The following is a 15,758-nucleotide window of genomic DNA, read 5'->3' as shown; positions in this document are numbered from 1 at the left end:
TTTCAGTACTGAGATTGCTGTATATTTTATGAGTAATAAAGAAATGAGTTATTTAATATTGAATGTGAGTCTTTCATGGGGTTTTGCCTTGAATTAACTTGATGCACTTGGTGTAGGCCTTATCGAAACAACTATGATATATATATACACACACTACTCTCAAATGTCCAAATACCAGCCAGGCCATTCCGAATGGAGCTTGCATGTTCTTGTGTCAGTGAGGTTTTCCTCCCACAGTCCAAAAACCTGCATGTGAGGTTAATTGGTGATGCCATTGCCCCTTGGTGTGAGTGTGTGTGGTTGCCTCTCTGTGCGTTTTCCCTGTGATGGACTGGCGACCTGTCCAGGGTCTATCCTGCCCCGGCAACCCTGAACAGGATAAAGTGGAATAGAAGACGAATGGATATTTCAACACACAATCTGTACATTGTTATTTGGTAATGTAACTATATATACATTTAGAATTCTAAAACTCCAATACAATAAACATCTAATACAATATTTTGCAAAACTCTGTTTTCGTATTGGTTGGTTGTCATTCTTACTTTCGTTAGTATGTTAAGGGAAACCTGAAGAAAATAGAAAGTTATTATGAAGTGCTGGTTTCTTGTTTCATTGAGGCAAAACGGCGCTGGGTGACGTCACACAAATCACCTCCTGTGATTGGCTTGTAACGCGGAAGTGATTTGAAGAGGGGCGGGTCCATGTGGATACAGCCAGAGTGTCACACAAGAAAACAAACTGCAGCTTTTTAAATATCCAACCATTTGTTTCTGCTTGTTCCGACTGAACCATGGACGAAGTGACAGGAGCTCAGCTGATTGCTGAGTCACTGAAAGCTCAGGTAACACATTTTGTAAACATTTTACCTTGAAAAACGCGGACTTGCTTGAAATGTGTGTCAAAGTTCATGTGTTGCGTTACCGTGGATGATAAAGTTTTGATGCTTATATTCTCTGTTAACTTTGCACATTCTGAATAAGTTCAGTAAAACTATCGTGTGTCCCTGCAGAAGGTGGACTACATGTTTGGGATTGTGGGGGTCCCTGTTATTGAGGTGGCCATGGCCGCCCAGGCTGCTGGCATCAAATATGTGGGAATGCGCAACGAACAAGCGGTAAAACATTAATCTTTGTTTCATTCCCACTGACCTCTGGGTCAATAAAGACACACTGTTATACTCTGATCTGTTAAATTGTGTCACTCTTCAGGCCTGCTATGCAGCCTCTGCCATTGGATATCTTACTGGGAGGTAAAAACATCAAATCACTCAATAGATTTGTTAGATAAATAAATATGTATTTTATCAGTCATTTATGTCTTGTGATTATCTGAATCCAGGCCGGGTGCCTGCCTGGTCGTGTCTGGACCAGGACTCATTCATGCTCTGGGTGGAATGGCAAATGCAAATGAGAACTGCTGGTATGATATTGTCATACTGTTGGGTCATTCATGTGGGCTCCTGCTTATCTTCCTGCTGAAGTGTGTGGAGTTTTTATTTTGCAGGCCAGTGGTAGTTGTCGGAGGGTCCTCGGACAGGAATCAGGAGACAGCAGGCGCTTTTCAGGAGTTCCCTCAAGTAATACTTGCCTTCAGGGAGATTTGTGTCTAATGATGTTTCATCACATTAACGCTGTGTTATTGCTTTACCAGGTGGAGGCGTGCCGACTGTATAGCAAGTTCTCCGCGAGGCCCAGCAGTCTAGAAGCCATTCCCACAGTGATCGAGAAGGTGACAAAACATCTTGGCGACGTGTCCTATAGATTTGTATTATATTACTTTATACTTAGAAAACTTTTGCTGCCAACAGGCTGTAAGGACAAGCATATATGGACGTCCAGGTGCTTGTTATGTGGATGTCGCAGGGGACATGGTCAATGCTAAAGTGGACAGGAGCAAAGTCAGGTTTGTTGACATCCTTGCATCATTTTTCAATATGATAAAATATTTCTGATAAGATCACTTGTTTATATTAAACTGTAAAGCCTTTTATGGAAGCATGTCTCTCCTCCAGGGAAGTGTCCTGCTGTCCTCCTCCACCAGTGGGTGTGGCTGACCACGATGCAGTCACAGCAGCCATGTCTGTGCTGAAAGCAGCAAAATCACCCTTGGTAATTGTTGGAAAAGGTAATATAACACGAACATTATTACACCTTAATAAGTGTGGTTCAATGGATGGCTCAGGATGACAGGATTGATGATGCTGCCCAACAGGAGCCGCCTATGGCAGAGCTGAGGCTGCGCTCAGAGAGTTTGTGGCGATGTCCGGTCTGCCGTTTCTGCCCACGCCCATGGGGAAAGGTGTCCTGCCAGATGATCATCCCAACTGTGTCGCGGCTGCTCGCTCCAGGTCTGCACCACTTTATGGCAAGGAATTGCTAATATTTCAAATTGGATAAAGTAATCTCTGATATTATCTGACTGAATGGTAACTCATATATGAATGTAAAGTTTTGTACAGTAGTAATAGGTGTGTGCTGTTGCAGTACTTTATTTTGCTTTATTCTCAGCCTTGTGTTTTAACATTCCTTGTGGTCTTGTCTTTGGTCTAAGAGCTCTCCTCCAGGCTGACGTCGTGCTTCTGCTTGGGGCCCGACTCAACTGGATTCTGCACTTTGGTCTGCCGCCGAGATTTAACCCAAATGTGAAGGTCATTCAGGTGGGTTTTATGATTCCCGGGTTTTGCCTTTCAAATCTTCTTAAATATTGTGCAGATCCTCATGATCGCAGCTATAAAAAGTATATTTATTTTATTGTTTCAGTTATGATGGGAGCACTTTGTTTAAAATGAATTTGGCAAATCTCCAGCATTGCATTGTTGTTCTGCTGCTAATGTTAGTTCAATAAAAAAGAAAAGAAACACCTCTGCCTTGTTTGCAGGTTGACCTTTGTGCCGAGGAGATGGGCAACAATGTGAGGCCAGCCGTTTCTCTCCTGGGAGACGTCAACGCTATTGTCAACCAGGTACTTTATTGTCACCTCTGCAAAGCCTTCTGTTTTCTCTTTTAATCCTTTAAGTTACACTTTAACTAACCCGTCCTGTTTGCGGTTTTTTGTCATTGTTACTTTTTAAACCTGATGAACATTCTTCAAAATATTTTGTATCTTTTCAGCTTCTCAAATGTGTCCAAAAGGACGGCTGGCAATATCCCTCAAACACAGAGTGGTGGAGCACATTAAAGGAGAAGATTGTTTCCAATGCGAATGCATCAAAGGTAACACAGAATGCTTTTACATGAAGTTTGTGCTACTTGCTATGATGACTTCAATATAATTGCATTCCATTTAGATGATGTGTTGTGTATACTTATTTATTTTTTGTTGCGCACCGGTTCTTGTTTTGAATTTATTTAAAATGAGCAGATAACATTTAAAAGAAAAACAGATCTTTCTGCACCTTTCATTCAAAATTGACACTTTAATAGTTGTGAAACTTGTAAAATTGTTTTTGCAGAAGAATGAAATAACCCATTTCGATGAATGAATGTGTTTTTGCTTTTGTTTCTAAGCTTCTTTCTTTTTCTTCACCAGGCTCTTGCTCTTGAGGTAAAAGTGCCAATGAGCTACTACATGGTGTTTCATCACATATCGCAGCTGCTGCCGCAGGACTGCGTCATCGTCAGCGAGGGTGCCAACACCATGGACATCGGGCGCACGATGTTGAACAACTACCTGCCCCGGCACAGGTGAGGCAGGAAGGAAGGATTTAACACACAACTCTCAGCAGTGCCAGTAATGTGAATGGAAAATGTGCTTTGGGGACTTTACATTGTTAGTCACATTGGAGGCAATACCAACCTTAGGATTGGACATCGCCTAGTTTATCAACAGGAATGTGGGATAAGTGTGATAGGGTTGACGAAGAGAAGCTTCAGATAATAATACAGGGTTATCAAATATATATGGCCCATGGGAAATGACAAAGGACAAAACTGCAGTTTTTTCAATGAGATCAATTTCTTCTTATAAATTGGCCCCAGTGGGTCGTACCACTCTAGTAAGCTTAGCAGACGTAACACAATACTGAGACCCATTGTAGCATCAGTCCATCTTCTGTAGCAATTAATCCAGCTTAACTTTATGGTGGCTGGTGTCGATTCCAGCTGTCTATGGGGGAAGGACGTCGCAAGACAAACAAAGACGGTGACACTCGCGCACCTAGAAAGACTGTAGGAGAAAGTCCACACGTACCGGCAAAATTGCGTGTGTATCGACTCCATACAGGGAGTTTGTGAACAGAAATGGTGCAGCATGTGAAGTGAAAGGCAAAGAATGTTCCACATTGCACTTCAAAGATGAAAGCAATTTTAGTATGCGCCGAAAAGGTTAAAAGTAATTTACTCTTACTTAGGAAAAAATAGCAACTGTCATTATTTATAGGTTAATATACCTTCTTTTTAATAGTTTTGTCCAACCCAATAGAGGTAAAACAGGCCCTTTTTTAAACCCTTTATTGTGTGTGTATTTCTTTATAGTGATAGGGAGTAAAAATCAATTTAGTTCAACTCAAATACAAGTTGCCAGGTTACTGATGCAAGCAAGTGGTCCACCTAATATTTTAATCCCACTTGGGGACGTCCATGTTACATATGTGAGGACCGTTATGTTCAGATAGAATAATTCAGAGAATTTACCTCATTAGGAATTTGCTCAAATCGTGTCTCAAAGTGTGATGATCAGATTGCTGTTAACTGCTGCCGATGCTGTGCAGGTTGGACGCGGGCACCTTTGGAACGATGGGAGTCGGCCTCGGGTTTGCGATAGCAGCAGCTGCTGTGGAAAAGAGTGCAGACAGAGGTCGGCGGGTGGTCTGTGTGGAAGGAGACAGCGCTTTTGGATTTTCTGGCATGGAAGTGGAAACCATGTGCAGGTTGGCTGAGTTTCTCTCTCCTCAGCTCAACTCCATAATCCATCCAATTTTTTCATTTTTATTGGTTGTTTTTAATAGGTATAAGCTGCCTATTGTCATCATTGTGGTCAACAATAATGGAATATACAGTGGAATGGATTCTCAGACGTGGAAAGAAATGTCACAGATGGGAGATCTGACGGCAATGTGAGTTATACATTACTGGGTAAATCACTTTGATAGATTCGATTCATCATGGTGGTTTGATTTGGTTCCTCTCAGAGCTCCTCCTGTGTCACTGCTACCAGAGGCCCGCTACAATGAGGTCATGACTGCGTTTGGAGGCCAGGGCTACCTGGTGAGGACGGTGGAGGAGCTGCGTGACGCCTTACAGCGCAGCCTGAGCGACTGGGACAAGCCGAGTCTACTCAATGTGCTCATTGATCCTTCATCAGACAGGAAACAGCAGGTAACTCCCAACTTCTAGGAGTATATTCAGGACTGTACAGGCCAGTAGGAAGTTGATGCCGCAAGACACTCATTAGATATCATGGGAGAATAGATCGAAACACAAGACTAGTTAAATTATCTGTCCAACTGTGAAATCAAGAACTGAAAATAAGTAAATAACTTTTAAAACAAGCCAAAAATTCTCTAATGGCGAAAAATAAGATTTAAAATTTTGGAAAGTGTCAAATAATTTGCAGTGTTGTGTTTGTCATGTGAGATGTGCAGCGAAAAACTGGACCTTCACAAAATCAGGCAGGTGTTCCTAATGTTATGGCTGATTGGTATACATTTGGTTGTTTTTCATTCAGTTTTAGTATTGATATTCAAAATAATTATTTGTATGCTGATATACTCCAACAAGGTTACCGCCCCATGTCAGAATAGATCATTTGAATTGGATTCTTCTAATTTTCATAGAAACTGTAGAAAAGGAAAATGTCTTTATATTTACCTGCACGTCTTGAACATGATGATGACCGAATGGAGGAAAGTGAACACTTGTAGCACTGATCCTGTGGCTGTGAATACTGAACATTAGTGACACTGAATTGAAGATACAGTTCACTTAGAAAACCCCACCTGGTGGCGAGGCATAGAACTACAACTCAGACCACCACAGAAGCACATCCTGATGTTCCAGATGTTTGTACCTTTATTACATTTGCTGTGCGTGCACACTGATGTAAGCCAGACAGCCAAGGACTGGCATTATCCATCCATCCATCCATCTGTCTTCTATACGGATTAATTAAATTTAGCACCCCTCCTGCTATAGGTGAGAATGCTTACCACAACATAACTGTGCAGTATTACTCTTATTTCATATGTTCTAGGTTTTGTCTCGCAACCTATTTTCTGTCTTTGTGACCCGGAGTAAAACAGATGGGGGAACAGTTTCAAACATATCAATGGCCCAAGGCTTCTGGTGTTTTTGCCCGATGTGTCACCGATGTGAACTTGAAAGCGAACAATGTTGAATGTCACAGAGGAGACGGGCAGCAAACGGCTTGGTGTTTACTCGACTCATGTTTGATCCTTGTGTGTGACTGACGTGCCTCGCTGAGCTTTAATCCTTCCTGTCCAGGTGCGCCGCAGAACTTTTTGTATTCCACTCACAATCCCTCCATCTCACACCAACCCGACCTTTCTATTTCAGGGCTCCCATAATTAGAAAGCTTGGCCCTCTGTGTTTATGTTGAATGTATCCACGCAACCCTTCGCCGACATGCTTGAAGGTTGTATTGAGGACTGTGTCCACGGTGTAGAGCTCCGTGTCAGTGCAGTCTGCAGCCGGCAGAAATGCTCCTTTATCTGAATTGTTCTGGTGTTTTCCAAAAATGTTAAGTTGAAGCAGAAAATTCTCACTCTGGGGCACATTAGGGTAAATAGTTCTATCCTCCCCTCGTACTGCATATATGATCTAATCCAAAGCTGTGCTGTGTGTCTTTGCAGGAGTTTCCTTGGCTCACACGCTCCAACCTGTAGACGTCATCCACAGCAACAGTGACGGTTTTCTTCTGGAAACTCGTAACATGAAGCTGCTTTTCAATTTATGTGATTTATTTCCATGAAATAATTATAACTAGACAGTAAAAATAAATTTTTACACAATGTACTGCAAATGTTAACAAAATATATAGAAGTTGGGCTGCAGTTATAAGCAGCTTGAATGATTTTTTGCCTTGATTGTTGTAGTAATGTCAATAAATAGCCAATACATTTCATGACTTTATACATCTGGCTTTGTCTTGATTTGCTTTCGACAAATGAAAACAAACAAGGAAAATAGAGAATTCCTGCATTTTGAGAGCCGTGAACCATAAACAATAACTGTTAACTGAAGAAAGGAAGGTGCATAACTGATTAGAATATCACTTTTCAAGTTTTAAGAATGGTAAAATAAAAACTTATATTTTTTGATCAAATCATTACTGAAATGTAGCTTTTCTGGATTGTTCATTTTCAGAGCTTTTAATTCCACGAGGTCATAACTTTAAGGCATTAACACATGCAAAAAAACCATTTACTCTCATTAGTTTGAGTATTTGTCATGAGTTATGGCGTTTCCTGCAGACCTGAACGAGGAGATTCTGTGTGTTCAATCTGTACGAACACTTTTAATACTAAACTACAGCGCTGTTTTATGTTTTACATCTAATGTGTGGAATGCAAATGTTTACTTTCAGTTGTAGAATGCAACGTATATGAATCCATATACAGATGCTCAAAAATAGAATACAGTGTCATCAGTTATTTTTATACTTTTTCTATATTTCCAAAAATGTATTTGTGGTCATTTTGGAGTAAAGTTAGGAAAAATATCTGATGTCTGTAAACTCTGTCATCCAGGTCTTTGTATACATGATTATTTTCAGTGATTGCCAAATTCCAGCTATTTATTGAGAGGAAATCAGGAAGATCTGATGAAGTCTTTCCAATGATTGCTGAAACATCTTCACACCCTCAAAAGATTCTTGATTCCTTTCCGAACAAAATCATTTCATCTTGTGAAATATTTGAAAACTTTGAAGACTTACAAGCCAAAATTATTGTCTTCTTAGAAATATGACCAAAAACTGTACTTCACTGTAAATAATCCACTTTTATCTGTTTGAAATAAACTATTTAAAAGAATAAAGTACTTCTTTAGAAAGGGTTAATTTCTAAGAAGTAAAAAAAAATGGATCAAAACAATCAGACAAACCTAAATTACCAAAGGATGCACTTAAAAACCTCCGTGCACGGTCCCATTTGAATGTCCTGCAGAGAATTGCTTTGTGAGTTCGTTCTCCGCTCATTTTCCCCGGAGGAGTGAAAACAACAAAAGGCTCCCCCCCTACAGTAGTGGAGATCTAATATTGGCACCAGAGGCAGCTGGCGGGCTGTCTCCTGTAATTTTAGCGCACACTGATGCGGAGGAAAGATTTAATGGGTATTGGTCAGCGTACCCTCTTGTGAGGGCGTAAAGGAGACGGAGCGGAGGGAGCGGAGAGGGAGGGGAGCAGAGGGAAAGACGGCGAGCAGAGAGGGAGAGGAACGGGCAGCGTGTGAGGGGCTGCTGTGGCTCAGATTTAAAGTCAGCCAACTATCAGGAAGCAGCATGACTCTTCTAACACTTGGACTGTATCTGCCACTGTGGTTCTGCCACGGCCTGGCTCAGTCCTCCTTTCTGGACAGCTTTCTTCCATTCCCAGCAGGTGAGAGTGTTTATGGTCATTCTGAGCTTGCATGTGTCTGCAGGGTACTGGACATACAGTACTATGCAGGGACAGGTGTTGAGGGGGTTGGACTGTGGGGGCATGGCTTCTAAATATCAAGCTTTGGCTCCTCTTAATACAGTATGCATGTTTATATTTTCTTGTTGCCCATGAGGTAGACTGGAAATGCCGCTATAAATAGCAGAGACCAGCTCTGGTTTTTCAGTCAGAGGCACAGGCACTTCATATCTGTGTCCAGCTCGAGGAATCCTACTGGACGGGTGTCACGATTTGATATTGTGCACCTGTTTCCCCGTTGCCTGTGCTGCTCCCGCGTCCTGCAACGTTGTCGGTTTGTCCAGGTTTTAATGGATGCGTTGGTGTTTCGCTTCTCACGTTGACAATGAGGTCAGGGTTCCCTATTCAGCCGGTGCAAAAGTCAAAACAACACGTGACCTCTCGCGTCTGTCTTTCCCTAACTTTGACTCCCAGTATATTTTGTGACTGCATGCATGCCTCGCGCAGCTCTCAGATCCCAGGAGCAGCAGAAGAGATTCAACCCGTGCTGTTTACTGAGTCCACCTCCACCCCCGCTGTTTCCTCCGCCGCCTTCACTTTGGCGCCGCCACGCTCATGTGAGTTCAAGTCATGTGACTTTCTTTTGTGGAATATCTGACTGTTGATGTGTCCTTGGGTTTTGTCCAAAGGACCTCTGATTCACACAGACCTTTGACCCCAAAACCTGTTGGTTAAGACGATCAGACTATGGAGCATTTTTGATCGATAAAACTTTGACGACAATCTTAAAATTTACACTCTTGGAATTATGTTTTTAATTGGAAACTATTAAGTCCTAATTCATGTGTTTATTTCCAGAGTGAAGGTATTACAGACGATGGGGGCGAATCTGCGTTGGGCAATCAGGAAAAGGGTTCTTCGTGCGTGCGGGGCCCTCTGGGGCCAGCTGGTCCCCCAGGTCCTCAGGTGAGAAACAAACCTCCTCTAAATCTTCAGGCAGAAGCCTCGATTCCACTGCACAGAATGTGACGGAACGGAATGGAACGGTAAAGCAAAGCGTAACCAGACCCAACTCTGTTGAGATATTTAAATATTGCGGGCTTGTTGAGAGAGACAAAAATCACCGACCAATCAGCCGACGGCTGCGTTTTGCTCCTCATTATCGGACCTGTTCTGTAGTGCTGGGGACCCTAATAGAAGGGTGAAAAAAAAATGGTGAACAGTTGGGTTTTGTACTTTCGGTACCATCCACAATGTTTGGCAGTGGAAACACACGAAAACCTGTCCCGTACCATAATGTGCAGTGGAAAAGAGGCTTTAGTCCTTATCTGTCATCTCTTGTGACTCCACTTGATAGTACTCTCACTCTGTAGTCTTCATCCCTTTGGTTCTGTTTGGCCACAGTGTGGTTGTAACTTTTTTTTTTTTGTTGTTAAAATAAAACGGCACCTCAAATGTATCTCAAAGAGTTTAGCCTAAAAACAAAACAACAAAAACATCATGATTATCTCAAATATCATTATCATATGCTACAAATGCTGGACGTTGTGTCGATACTATTCCAACCCGTCTCTCACAGCTCGGCTCTTCCGGTTTCACTGCTTTCATGTTAACGTCTCCGGCTTCAAGGTGTTGAGAATTAGTGCTCCGGCGACGTCTCGATCCCATCTCCTTTCCAACCTGATAGTTCCTGCAGGGCAGGAGATGGGGATTTCTCTTTCCTATGCAACACAGCAGTCCATTATCGCTCTACATTTAGCCGGGACACAAATAGCCTTTTTCCACTGCCTGCCAGTGTGCCACACATCATTCTCAGAAACAGTTCGAAGAGCGACGGTCTGCTTGGAAAGGCGTACTGTGTCGCGTAAATTCCAGGGATTACCAACGCATGCTTGTGCCCATGTGTTTGTATTCTCTGCTGATGGAAGAAACAAAGACAATTTGTTTGAGTCGGACTAATGTTTTATCAGCAGAACCCACATCCACTGACTTACAAACAGTTGGACTGCAGCAGCATTCAGTTTAGCGAGAGACCCACAAGAGGCTTTCTAAATCAATGGCGTTTAGTTAATTGAAACTTCAGCGGCTGGCTTCAGCAGGAAAATGACTTTGTGTTGGGATGTTATGGGCAGATGATTGAGGTGATTATCTATGGGATTTATGAGCATATTGTGGACGTTTATATTTTCTCTTTATTAGGGTCCACCTGGACTACCTGGGATAGGAGGGCCTAAAGGAGAAAAGGTAAGTTGACTGAAGTTTTTTTTTTTTTTTTCTTTTGAAAAGCTCAAATTCAATTGACCGAATGAAAAAAAAAAAAAAAGCAAGTGTATTAATTGACTCCTTCCTCCTCCGCATCTGTGTCCAGGGAGAAATCGGACGACCTGGGCAAAAGGTGAGCGTCTCCATTAATCACTCCTAACTTGATTTACTCAAAAACGAGATACAGTGGCTCCACCCGCCCGTTGCAAGTCACAGTGCTGCCGGGGCCTCGTTGTGTACGTTGCCATCAAGAAATTGTGAACAAGCACAACCTTGACAGGAGGCAGAGCAGACGCATTGACAGAAAGCAAAGAGGCACAGGGCTGCTGAGAGAGGCTGTTTTTTTTTTTTTTTTTTCTGGACCAAGGACTTGACATGCTGTTGGTCTCACTTCTAATATCAAGGAGGCACATTTCCTTCTCATCTCCTTCCAGCATCAGACGTCCCTGTCATTGACCCTCACTCCACGATGTGCGCGGCTTACTGATGACTCAGGTTTTGATAAGCACAGGTAGAATAGAGGAGACCTCGTGAGTGATCGGTCGCTGCGATGGAGCGGTGGAAGCGGTCCGGTGGGAGAGCTTCGCCGGCCGGCGGCCTGACTGAGCAGCTTTGCAGCACTGCAGTGCAATTTAGCTTAGTGCTTCAGCCAGGTCATTAATCATTTTATTTCCCACAAGCACAGACTCCTGTTCTATATACAGACCATCATTTAATTAAATAGAGCAAAGTGACAGGGCTCGTTAAGGCCATTTTTCCGCTACATGTGCAGCGGTGTGTGATATATATATATACTGTAGTGAGCCGGCTGTCAGCTAATGCAGCAAATACCGTACTTAGTTTTCTCCTTTGTTATGTGCAAAGCAAGCAGGCACCAGGGACCTTGATTTTATAAAGAGCTAACTGCTCCTTCAGCTGTTGCAGCAGCCGTTTTATTAGTCTTTTGTAAGGTATTTCTGGATGTCGGTGCATGTTCAAACTGATGTCTCCTCTCAGGGTCGGACCGGGCCTCCTGGACTTCCCGGGAAGCCCGGACCAGCTGGATGGCCTGGACCAAGTGGGGCCAAAGTGAGTAAGTCAGATCTCATCATGTAGATCGTTTGTCACGAACAAGAATAGAGTGTAGGAGTGTGTCAATACATTTACATGTGTTTTGTATCTGGACAAAATCATAAACCTTCCAAGTTCAAATTCTCTTTTAAATATGTTTAAAAACAAATGGTCTCATTCAGCTTAACTTTACCGTTCTTCTCTGTTTCAGGGTGAAAAAGGTGACCCAGGCTTGATGGGTTTGCCTGGAGCCAGAGGACCAATTGGACCGAGGGTATGATCTGAGCTATAAGCTTCACTCACACATTGAATTATGTCAGTTCATGAATTAGTTTTGTTTCACTTTTGGTTCCTTTTTCAAATCTTTGACTGTAGGGTTTACCCGGATACAAAGGGGAGAAGGTATGGAACTGTTCTGATATCTTTTATTAACAATTATCTGTTTTGAGACTAAAGATTTGTGATTCTCCAGGGTTCTCGGGGTGACCGTGGAGAGAATGGATTGAAAGGAGACAAGGTGGGCAGATGGTATCTGCAGTTTTGCACAAACACGATATGAAATTCATGCTTAGTATTTTGATGAACTTTTCTTCACCTGCAGGGTGCAATGGGATTCCCAGGAATGCTTGGACAAAAAGTAAGTTCATGGCTTCTGTGTTGTCTCTGAATAGTATTCCACAAGTTAATGCAATGTTTTTGATGACTGAAATTATTTGGTTTGTCCCGCAGGGTGAAATGGGTCCAAAAGGAGAACCTGGAACCTCAGGAAACAGGGGACCCACCGGCCGACCGGGGAAGAGAGGCAAGCAGGTGGGGAGCTGTGGAATTGGAGAGTTACACAAGTTTGACAGCAGAAACATAAAAATTAAGCATGTTTTATATGGCGATGCTTGCAAACTATATGAAGAGGTTTCATGCATAAGGTAGAGCAAAGCAGTGAAACTCAAAGTTTCCTGCCCATATTAAGTGAAATGTTTTTAATCAGATATTATTTTGATTGTATTTCAGGGAGTAAAAGGGGATCCGGGAATCATCGGTCCAATGGGCCCAGCAGGACCACAGGGATCCCCAGGACACCCTGGACCACCTGGATCACCTGCCACAGGTCAGATCCCTTAACTCAAATCACATTTGTGGTTGAATTATGCATTTGAACATAGCGTGTGAGAAGCTCTGCAGCCAGTGAGCAGGAACACAAGCACCAAAGTCAGCAAAAGAAAGCACATTTTAAAGGAGTGTAAGTCCGGTCGTCTTATTTAGCACCGGAGTAATTTAACCTCCCGGGCTGAAACAGGATGCTCTCATCATGACATAATGTGGCTAAAATGGACTCCCAGATGGCACGCTTCCCCACAAACATTACGTCACCACGTCTTTAAAGGGCTAATTGTTATTCTGATCACATTTCTGTGACAATGAAGCTGATTTTACCATAACAACATTAACTTATGCATACTAAATCTTTAAGTAAGACTTGTCATTTTTCTTCTCTGTGTGCATGTTTAGGGCTCTACATGGTTGGAACAAAAGGCGCTCGTGGTCCTCCAGGACCTCCTGGAAAGTGTAACTGCGGCTCGTTCGGTGGTTCTCAGTTTGATGACTATCAGTCTACAGGAAACTACCCCAAAGTACCAGCGGTGAGGGATTCTCAGCACGGCTGCAGTCAGATTACAGAATACGTGACAGCAGTGATTTTCGGTGTGGGAGTATGAGCCAGAAGCATACAGCACGTTACTAATAAGGGTTTCTTTTAAAATCCATTTAAAAGAAAAATTACAATGTGTAATTTAAACATCATCCAGATTTACATCTACTATTATTATTGTTTGTTTTACTAATGTTAATCAAATGTCTATGGTGCTTTTTTTATAAATTGGATGTGAAAACATAATGTTAGACCCTTTACAAATTTGTAACTCCTTTCGGAACATTTGCAAGCTATGGATCGTGCACGAATGTCACATGTTGGTCAGTTTTGCACATTCTAACTGAACTGATTGCCTGGAAATTCCATATTTTGGTGCGTATCATTATTTAGCCTCTCCTTATTTTAGTCTAAATTGCTCCTAGTATTAGTATTATTCAGGAACCCTTGCTTCATTGCATTTAAAGTTTTGAGAAAAGATGCTTCTTGCTGTGATATTAAATATTGATGCTCCGTTCCTCATATTTCTACCTTTCATTCAGATCTTTGTGGTGAGCAATGAGGAGGAGCTAGAGCGTCTTCACACAGATAATGCTCTCGCATTCCGAAAAGACCAGAGATCTCTCTACTTCAAAGACGTCGATGGCTGGCTACCCATCCAGGTATCACTGCATGTTGCAAAAACCTTTGTTTTAAAAATCATTCACCGTTTTGCTTACATCCTTCAAAACTTTGTTTCAGACATTCCCATTCCAGCTGACTCCCTTCCAGTCCATGGAAAATGCACCTGATGACGAGGGCTACTGCGGCGATGGGATCGTGCAGATCACCACAGGGGAAGAGTGCGACGACAGAAACAGAGTCGTCACAGACGGCTGCGTCAGTAAGTCATGTGTCTGTGTTGGATTGTTTTTAAATAGATCCATAAGTTGTACTCTGCTGTGCACATAGAACATGACTCTCACACCACTGCGGTCTCCTGTTACCCCAGAGTGTAAACATGCCTACTGTGGAGACGGATACCGCTACGAGGGGGCCGAGGAGTGTGACGGCAAAGACTTTGGATATCAGACGTGTAATTCATATCTTCCGGGGTAAGAATCGTAAATATCGATCGTACATGGAGACAAAAGATGGAGCTGAAACAATGATTAAGGGCGTTTTTCCACTTTGCAGGTCATACGGTCGCCTCAGGTGCACGCCGTACTGCGCTATCGACTCTACAAATTGCAAGTACTTCACTTGAGGAGGAGTCTGGATGGTGCAGCAGGATCATCTGCGTCTTGTTTGCTTGACACATAACAGGAATAATTTCATGCAAAAAACAAAAAAAAGAGAACAAAAATGCTCCAAGAAAGAGACTCTGAAAGGAAGAGGCAGAAAAAAATGAAGAAAACTTACACACACCCACACACATATATATATATATTTATATATACACACGTACGTAGAACTCGTGTGTTGCTGCTGAGATGCCACACAGCTCCCTGGAGTTACAGAGTCAGGCGCCGAAGGGGAAAATCCAAGCGTAGAAAATGCACAGAACAACTGCACTCCGTCTTAACGAGCGGGATTTCCACTGGGCTGCTGACTGGACCGGAACCAGCCTCTGAATGCAGCAGCTGTGTGACAACGATGCAGAGACTCGATCAGGTGCCAGTGGGAGAATTTCCGGAGGAGCAGCCGCTGGCACTGAGGGCAAATTAATCCTGACCCAGTTACTGTTGAGAAATAGAGGCAGTAGGACATCCAGAGCCATGGCCCCCAGGTACTCGACTGGAGTGTGAATGACAGTGCACAGCGTTTGCATGAGGCTGGGATTACTAAGACCATGACAGCGGCTGTCACTATCCACGCATGTAACCTATCACTCTACTTATTAATGTCACAACAACTTTTCTTACTCTGTTGACACAGAGAAGTTCTATTGCTAAGAGGAAACCGAGCCCACAGTGAGCTCAACATGTACAGGTAGGGAGGCTATGGAGATGGTCACGGTGCATTACAGATTTACAGTACATATAGGGAGTTATGCACACATAATCTCTGAGTAAGACTGTTAAACCTTGAAGCCAAACTTGAAGTCTCTCGCTGTAAAACGTCAGTAGTCGATTTTTTAGCTGCTTTCTTTTTGGAGTGCTGGTACTGTACTTTGCAGGGACATTCAGTCCAGATAAATCAAAAAAAATAAATAAACGTCTCAGGAACCAACAGGTAATGTAGCTCT

At 42.7% G+C, this 15,758-nt stretch overlaps 2 protein-coding genes across 3 annotated transcripts; both read left to right on the top strand.

Annotated features, from left to right (window-relative positions):
- The first annotated feature begins 683 nt into the window (after positions 1 to 683).
- On the top strand, positions 684 to 7,092 carry hacl1 (2-hydroxyacyl-CoA lyase 1). Of its 2 annotated transcripts, XM_080472310.1 has the most exons (17): positions 689 to 844; positions 1,013 to 1,117; positions 1,212 to 1,252; positions 1,342 to 1,422; positions 1,507 to 1,579; positions 1,654 to 1,731; positions 1,811 to 1,905; positions 2,015 to 2,127; positions 2,215 to 2,350; positions 2,554 to 2,659; positions 2,881 to 2,964; positions 3,114 to 3,215; positions 3,532 to 3,686; positions 4,712 to 4,870; positions 4,949 to 5,056; positions 5,132 to 5,318; positions 6,812 to 7,092. In XM_080472310.1, the coding sequence occupies exons 1-17, from the start codon at positions 794 to 796 to the stop codon at positions 6,842 to 6,844; spliced, it is 1,707 nt and encodes a 568-aa protein (XP_080328436.1). In that variant the 5' UTR covers positions 689 to 793; the 3' UTR covers positions 6,845 to 7,092. The 2 variants fall into 2 exon arrangements, with proteins under 2 accessions (XP_080328435.1, XP_080328436.1); XM_080472309.1 differs by having other exon boundaries at positions 684 to 844; positions 1,342 to 1,579.
- Positions 7,093 to 8,197: 1,105 nt separating this feature from the next.
- On the top strand, positions 8,198 to 14,911 carry colq (collagen-like tail subunit (single strand of homotrimer) of asymmetric acetylcholinesterase). Its single transcript, XM_080471200.1, has 17 exons — positions 8,198 to 8,556; positions 9,082 to 9,191; positions 9,433 to 9,540; positions 10,774 to 10,818; positions 10,943 to 10,969; positions 11,833 to 11,904; positions 12,098 to 12,160; positions 12,262 to 12,288; positions 12,359 to 12,403; positions 12,488 to 12,523; positions 12,616 to 12,696; positions 12,895 to 12,991; positions 13,393 to 13,523; positions 14,074 to 14,193; positions 14,273 to 14,414; positions 14,523 to 14,625; positions 14,708 to 14,911. The coding sequence occupies exons 1-17, from the start codon at positions 8,460 to 8,462 to the stop codon at positions 14,775 to 14,777; spliced, it is 1,374 nt and encodes a 457-aa protein (XP_080327326.1). The 5' UTR covers positions 8,198 to 8,459; the 3' UTR covers positions 14,778 to 14,911.
- Positions 14,912 to 15,758: the final 847 nt, after the last annotated feature.

This window comes from Lipophrys pholis, assembly GCF_963383615.2.
Source record: "Lipophrys pholis genome assembly, chromosome: 9".
NCBI lineage: Eukaryota > Metazoa > Chordata > Actinopteri > Blenniiformes > Blenniidae > Lipophrys > Lipophrys pholis.
This window is presented reverse-complemented; position numbering and strand designations above follow the sequence as displayed.

Coding starts and splice junctions, on each gene's coding strand:
- hacl1 (XM_080472309.1), top strand. CDS start 794: ATGGACGAAGTGACAGGAGCTCAGCTGATTGCTGAGTCACTGAAAGCT. Junction 2,351..2,553: donor GTCGCGGCTGCTCGCTCCAG/GTCTGCACCACT, acceptor CTTTGGTCTAAG/AGCTCTCCTCCAGGCTGACG. Junction 5,319..6,811: donor CATCAGACAGGAAACAGCAG/GTAACTCCCAAC, acceptor GTGTCTTTGCAG/GAGTTTCCTTGGCTCACACG.
- colq (XM_080471200.1), top strand. CDS start 8,460: ATGACTCTTCTAACACTTGGACTGTATCTGCCACTGTGGTTCTGCCAC. Junction 9,192..9,432: donor TTTGGCGCCGCCACGCTCAT/GTGAGTTCAAGT, acceptor GTTTATTTCCAG/AGTGAAGGTATTACAGACGA. Junction 14,194..14,272: donor ATGGCTGGCTACCCATCCAG/GTATCACTGCAT, acceptor ACTTTGTTTCAG/ACATTCCCATTCCAGCTGAC.